Below are 7,198 nucleotides of genomic sequence, written 5' to 3'. Positions count from 1 at the left end.
GCAAACTTACTGAGGGAGCGCTCAATCCCCTTATCCAGATCATCCTTTCCTAGTACTGATTCCCCAAAATGGGATTTGGTGGAATCAACTGATCTGGTATTACTGTCCTGGAATGAGTTTTAGAAATAAAGTCTTCATGTTTTTAAGAACTGTTTTAAATGCAGTGAAAAATGGTGACACCTGTTAAATGCTCCCTGGTTTGTACTTTTGCAGCTTGCTTGAAGGCTACTGCTGAGACTGCACATCTTCATATGTATTTCGTGATGAGGTAACGTTTTAACTCCATTCTTCCTCATCTCAACAGCACATACAACGACAACACGCTTCAGTCCCTGAGCTGTGACATGGGAACAGAAACAAGAGATGTAACTACTGGTGATGACAACTTAGACGCACTTTTGGTAACTCATCTGAAGCTGTGCAAAGGCCTTTTGGAGGTAAGGAGCAGCCTATGGACTTCCAGGGCACTGCCTGTAATTGGTGATTCTGATAATGGACAAAAGTGAATATGTAGCTGGTTCTTTTATAAAAGCAGAAAGATTCAGAACAGAAATTGAGTCCAAAAAATGCAGTATATATGTGTGTATGCACAGAACATGTCATACAAAACTCTGCTGCTTTTTTTCAGCTTCTGAGTTTTGCTGAAGCTCTAAGTAATACCTTTGTGCCCAAAGCAGGCTGCTAATGCTGTAGGATAGATTTGCATTGAATTGTGTATCAATAACAGGTGATCAATTTTTTTAATGAACAAAAAACTGCTACTATTGGAAAGAAACTGCTAGTATGTAGGGCAAGAAAGAACTCTTCTCTCCCCTTGAGACCTCATTCCTCAATTAATTTTGATGATAGTTCTCAGGCACTATCAGTCCTCAAAGTATCACCTCTGAAGATGGGCAGCAGAGGACAGTGTAACTGTTAGTATTGATCTGCTACACAGTTGTCAATGGACAGGGGCAGAGAGGAATGTCAAATGCTGGACAGCCTGTCCCAGCATAATGTGATTTATTCATCCTGTTCTGTTGAGCATCTTTGCACTGAGAAGTGACCTGTCCCTGCTGTGATGGGAAAAGAGGCCTTTTGAAAGCAGCTGGTGTATTCCCATGGATTTTAGAATTCTGTGGGAATACACCTCATTCATCTTGAGCTCGATACTGCCTTTGTTTCAGCTACTAAGATAAGCATATTGCATTTCAGAAACTGAGGTCACCAAATGTAGCCCAGGTTGTCCAGGAGAGCATTTTGGAAGCAGTATCAGAGCAGACGCGAGTCCTGGGGGATGTCTTGGATACATCTGTTGAAGAAAGTGAGTAACTGCATTATTCCAAGGCATGCCAGAGAGGTACAGGTAACTGCTTAAGCCTCCCCAGACACATCAGGGTTTCATTCTAAATTCCTTACAAACATTCACATAATTCAAACAGGTCTTCTGTCTAGATTCTTAGAAAAAACAGGGCTCATGGTTTGTTTGGGTTTTTTCCTCTGCAAGGAAGGAAAAGATTTGAAGAAGTTTAGCTCAAAGAAATAGTAGCTGAACTGGTATGTCGTAGAAACGGTGATGTTATAGATGACAGAGTCTGCAGTTAAAGAACAGTAGAAGAGCCTTAATAAAATCCTCTTTTACATCTATGCTTTTACGTAGTAAGCAAACAGCCCGACTTCTGTACATATTTGCAAGAAAAGTTTGGTGTGCAATTTTTCCCATCTCAGGCCTTCCCCCTACTAAATGCTTCCATGGACTTCTGGGTATGACCAAGTGATAAAGGCACAATGGGAGACTTTGAAGGCTTTTGTTCTCATCTTGGTAAATATAGTGGCAAGAATGCAAATTTTAGTTGGAAGCATTTGCTGACAGATTTTATCCTGAAGGATGTAAGAATAAAGTGTTCTCTGGAGCAAGGCTCTGAAGGGCCTTTGGCACAACATGACGAGGGAAATGTAAGAGTGAGTCTTAAATGCCTAACACGAGTTCAACATCTCTATAGGTAAGAGTGAGAAATGATAGGGTTTAAATGATAGTGAGAAACCGTAGGGCATTGCTTCAAGTGCTCTTCTGAAGCATTTGATGAAAGAAAGCCTGCCTCAGCCTGTGCACTGAGGTTCAGAGTTTTCCACTTGCAAAGGTGTACATAAGGCAGCATCTGTAAAACGCTGGGAAATGGCACAGCTCTTGCTGGTAGAAGTGGAAACAGTTAAACTCACAGAAAGTTCTTTGGAAACTTGACTCAGATGCTGGGATAAGATGAATAATGAGAGGCAGGAGAGCTGCTAGGCATCTCATTCAGGTCTCATAATGACAGTTTAAGAACTCAACCCAAGCTTGGCGAATCAATGCTTGCAGGTGTTAAAATACTGGCAACAAATCTCCAGGTTTGAACAAAACCGTCTATCTAATGCAAATACAAGTTATGCTGACACATCTCTAGACATGCCATCTGGTGCCTAATTTCTCATGTAAAATCCAAAATCTGCTAAAGCTCATGAACTTTCTAAAATGTGATTTTTTTTTTTTTTTAACCCCCCCCCAGTTATTCAGAAGACTAAAAAGAAGAAGCACTATTTGAAAATCTGGAGTGATCTTGCAGAGCCTGGAACCATCTTGTTTGCTTCAGTAGAAAGATTCCGTCATGCACTAAAATACACATTGACGCTCAAAGTGAAGGAAAAGTACCCCGGTCAATTAGAAGCAGGTACCAGTCTGTTCCTCGAACACACGGCCGCTCTGTTTTCATTTTATTGCACAGCTAAAAATTGTCCTTGTGCATTTTAGAAATAAACTAAAAGTTGCACTTTCTTGTTTTAAGCAGCTTCAATCTAACCAACCTTTCATTTTCTCATTTGTTGTTTTCTGTGTTACTTCCAGTATTGCAGAGGTTGCTAGAGCAGATCATCACCTGTGATGGGTTGCTCCCCTCTCTGTGCCTCCAGACAGAACCAGTTACTTTATTCCAATTTTATAGCTACCTGGAAAAACACCACATTACCAGCCTGGAGAAACACTTGGGAAGACTTGCTAAAGAAGGTAACGGCAGTGCTTGGCTCCTTGGCTGGAGCTCACAAGCCCAGCAGCTGGCTGTTGCTCTCCAGGTTACTACTCAAGATATGCTGCTCTGAAGACCAGAAAAGAGTCTTGCTAATTTGTTGCCATCTTAATTCCCCTTATGACCATGCAATTTTAATTAGAACAGGAAAGATATGCTTGACTCCCGTGTCTAACCAGGTAGAAACAAAACAGAGGTGTGAAGGATAGGTTTATCGTTAAGTGCCCTAAAAAGTGGGTTCTGTGCTACTCTGAAGTTCAAGCAGAAACAAAGTGGGCAGCAATCTACAGCTGGATGCAAGGACTGAGTAAATGGCTATAGCCTTGTGTGACTATTGCAGCTGTAATCAGACACAGATAATAGCAATAAAATTTCAGGTTACTAATGTGCATTTTCTAGCACAAGGTAGCCAGCATCTTACTGAAGCCTAGTCCAACATGGGAAAGTACTTTAAAACTTAACTCTGTATTAGAAAATAGTTATTTTAAAAATAGTCCTGATATTGGCTGCATCTTTAATCTTATTTTGGTACAGACAGCTCATCTGATGGGGAACTACGAACTTGTGCATTGCTAGTCAATGAAAAAGACCTGGAATATTCTTCAAATTGAAACTGTCAATCCAGTGCCTAATTTCATTTTATTTTTTCTTTGATTTTTTTAAACGTAGAGGGGTTTCTCTTTGACCAGTGCAGGAAGATCTTTCAGAGATGTTTAAAAGTATTTTGCTTGATCATGTTTTCCTTATTTTAGGACTACTCTGCTTGTCCTAATGTCCAAAGGTGCAGTGGTTCTTTTGCACTGTATGTCGTATGCAAGTATGCATCATATCTCGTACGATACGTATGCATCCAGGTCGTAAAAGGACCAGGGTTTCGCTGCATCCTGTAAACTAACATTGTGAAATAATAATCCCTGCTCCTTTTGTCAGAGAGTCTCGGCATAGGAGGAAATGAAACAAGGACAGGGCAAGAAGACAGGATGGTCCAAGGGCATTCGTCCTGATTTGCTTCCTGCCATACTTGGCTACTTATTAGCCTTGTGAATAACTACAGGTGGCTAAAAGAGATGGAACTAGAGAGGAGTCTGTCTTCTCTTGATAATGTCTTCATTTGTCAGTGAAGTTGAGTCCTTTCACTTGCAGTGATGCTAATTGAGGAGCTACAATGCCCTGGACGGCTGAAGACTCTTAAAAAATTGAAAGGAAAGCGACTGAACAAACTCCAACCTCTACCACAGACTTTACGGCTACTTGGGATTCTGCAGCTGGACGACAACCACCGTGTCAGCAAAGCAGCCACATCCTGCCTCTCCCGTGCCGCAGGGAACAGGAATTTTAGGGAAAAGGTAAAGACTGCAGTTCTGACCTGCTTTTCTAAACAGGTGCCGAAACACACGGTGCTTGTTTTATCCAAGAGTAGCACTGTTGCCCCTGGTGTACTTCATTATCCTGTTAACTAGAACCTGAACTACATCAGTGCTTAAGTGATTGGTCTATATCCTTTATTCATAAGACAGGTGAAACGGTGCCAATGTCAGTCTAAATTTGAGTGCTTGATTACACTTACTTCTATTTTTTCCCCCCCTCTTTTTTTTTTTTATTTAGGCTCTCTTTTTTTACACTGATGTTTTAGCTGACAGTGATGCGAGACTTCAACAAGCTGCATGTTTGGCCCTTAAAAACCTCAGAGTAAGTATTTACAGCTGTACTTTTGTTGTGCATGTCTCGCCAAAATTGCTAGATGCAAAATTGTACCTAGTTTGTTTTTTTTAAAGCTGGTAGGGTTAATTTTTACAGCTTCCTTCTGTTTGGAATTAATGAATTCTTTGGCTGCTGAAGTTCCAGGCTATTAATGCTATTATTCAGAAGGCAGCAGGCAGAGGGAGCTGCAGGCATCTGGGAGTGTCTCAGTTGGATCTGACAGGCACAGGGCAAGGGCAGAAAGGGCATTTTCTAACTTCTGCGATATTATTGCTGCTGAAGGACAACAGCCACTGTCTGACTGGGGGGCATGTAGAAAAATGAGCAAGTCATCTATATATGGAGTCAGTTGTAAAGCTTTTTTTCTGTTACAAAACAGGGTGTTGAGAGTATTGAGCAGGTTGCCCGCCTGTGCCAATCTGGAACAGAGGAAGTTAGGAATGCAGCCAGGGACACAACGCTATCCTTTGGTAAGTCTTTTGTACAACTTAAAAACAGATTCTGAAAAAGTAATGTGAAATAGTGCAGAACCAGAACAGGCCTGATGTTCAGCCTGAAGACATCTAGGACAATGGAGCGGTTTCATGAACAGCTATTTCAGACCTTTAAGATAAACTTTGTACCACATTTAATAACAAAAGGCTCCAATTAAAGTTTGTAGAACCAGACCAAGGAGATTTCTGTAGGATAAAGTGCTTTAAGAAACATTAAACTGTTTAAAAAGGTGGCAGACAGGTACTGACAGTGCTAATGGAGTACTACTTAATAGTAGTAACTGGCATGAGCAATTTCTTCCTGCTAGATTTTATAAAAAGGACATTTGAACCTGCCAGCTCACAATAAAGAGTCTTCTAGCTCTGAGATTCACTAAACTGATTTCAAACTCTTCTTTCTGTCAGAACGACGAGAGATTCTTTGGGTCTGGTAATCTTTTCTAGCCACCTACAAACTGACATGTTACTTCTAATTTTAATGTTCCTGTTCTTCAAATGGCTCCACTCTGAATACTGGAGGGGCAAAGAGTACAAACAGAATGGTTTTATGCTGGTTCATTACCTGCCGCTCTCCACCTGAGTTCAGCAGATCTACAGGGGAGTTGAGCTGCTAATGAAATGCCAGTGTTTCCTATTTGCTACTGCCTAGTAGTCATACTTCCACTGCAGGCAAAGGAGACTTGCCTAGGCAAGTACTTTACTTAAAGCACAGGTGCCCGAGAGGAGCTCCAGGATATCTAGGAGACAGCCACTTCCTTGTCCTAAAACCACTTAGATTCATGCTTAGTTCTGGGGCTCTCCAGCCTTGCTTCACAGAAACACTCAGATTCCTATGTTTGACAACACAAGTTCTCCAACTGTGATGCTCCAAATTGTAAGTCATGTGGAAATGTTTACAGAAGGCTTGATTTTTAAAAACTGCTAGAAGCCACTGTGGGAGCACTGTTCCCTTACAAGAGAGTTCTTGTTAGGGCTGAACAAGATCACAACACGAGTATTTCTAGAGTATCACTTTTCTCAGGGTGTTTCTACCTGCTTTCTCTTCCTCAGCATGGGATGTATTTTTTCTTTTTCCATAGGTGAAAAGGGACGACAAGCCTTTGAGAAAATGGACAGGATTTGCTGTGAATTAAGAGAAACTGTACAACAAGAGGCTGAAATTGAGATCACAGTATTTTAGTAGTGGAATATGAGGAGCTGAATCATGTCCTCGCAGCCACATATGGGTACCTGAGGATTTTGTTTTGTTGTTTATCAGTGTCTGGTTTACTTGTGCCCTGCTATACACATGCTGCATGCTGACAGAGTACAGGCTTACTTCCCAAGGCGGGAGAGTTTGTGTCTACACCGTGCAGGTGGGAATACATTTTCTCACTGTCTCAGCACGTGAGGAAATACCAAGGACTGGACAAATGAAAACTAGGATCTCTCAGGCTGTCACTTGAGTTCAATTCCCCATCTCACTGGAATTATCTGCCTTTGCTCAAACTGTAAGTCAGTCAAATATGATCTATTTTCCCACAAGGTATTTTATTAATTTGGCATTTCTCAAAGAGGATTTGAGAAATGATCACTCTCCAACAGCCCATCTAGAAACTAGCAGACAACAGATCACTTACATCAACTGCTGCATACATTAGAAAAATCCATCAGCAGTGCTTGGTGGTTACCTTTTCTTGTATGATTTAGTTGCAGAAGGAAGGCCTGTTACTTCAAAAGCCAATTTCTTCATAATCATTGCAACTTAGGACAGGTTCAAGCAAGGACTGACAAGGATATACACTGCGTGTGTATCCTCAGCAGTTTACTACAGGAAGGTATGTATTTGCCATGTGCACGTCTGACTGACATATGGACAGCTCTGTGTAAGTTGTTGTTAGGGTTTTTTTTAAAATTTATTCATTTAGTCATAGATCAAGACTTCTCATAATCATACACCCATTGTATGGGCTCTTTACGCAACAC

The 7,198-nt window shown here is 41.2% G+C and overlaps 1 protein-coding gene across 1 annotated transcript; it reads left to right on the top strand.

The window, feature by feature from the left end:
- Positions 1–304: 304 nt before the first annotated feature.
- On the top strand, positions 305–6,413 carry FAM65C (family with sequence similarity 65, member C; the record flags this gene model as incomplete). The annotated part of the gene is made up of 8 exons (XM_010292502.1): positions 305–437; positions 1,195–1,303; positions 2,526–2,687; positions 2,861–3,019; positions 4,182–4,384; positions 4,644–4,727; positions 5,119–5,209; positions 6,313–6,413. Coding segments are annotated over 8 exons (1,042 nt in total), but the record flags the coding sequence as incomplete, so codon positions are not given.
- Positions 6,414–7,198: the final 785 nt, after the last annotated feature.

Source organism: Phaethon lepturus, unplaced genomic scaffold (genome assembly GCF_000687285.1).
Source record: "Phaethon lepturus isolate BGI_N335 unplaced genomic scaffold, ASM68728v1 scaffold53768, whole genome shotgun sequence".
NCBI lineage: Eukaryota > Metazoa > Chordata > Aves > Phaethontiformes > Phaethontidae > Phaethon > Phaethon lepturus.
The sequence above is the reverse complement of the archived record's forward strand: the minus strand, read 5'-3'. Positions and strand labels throughout refer to the sequence as shown.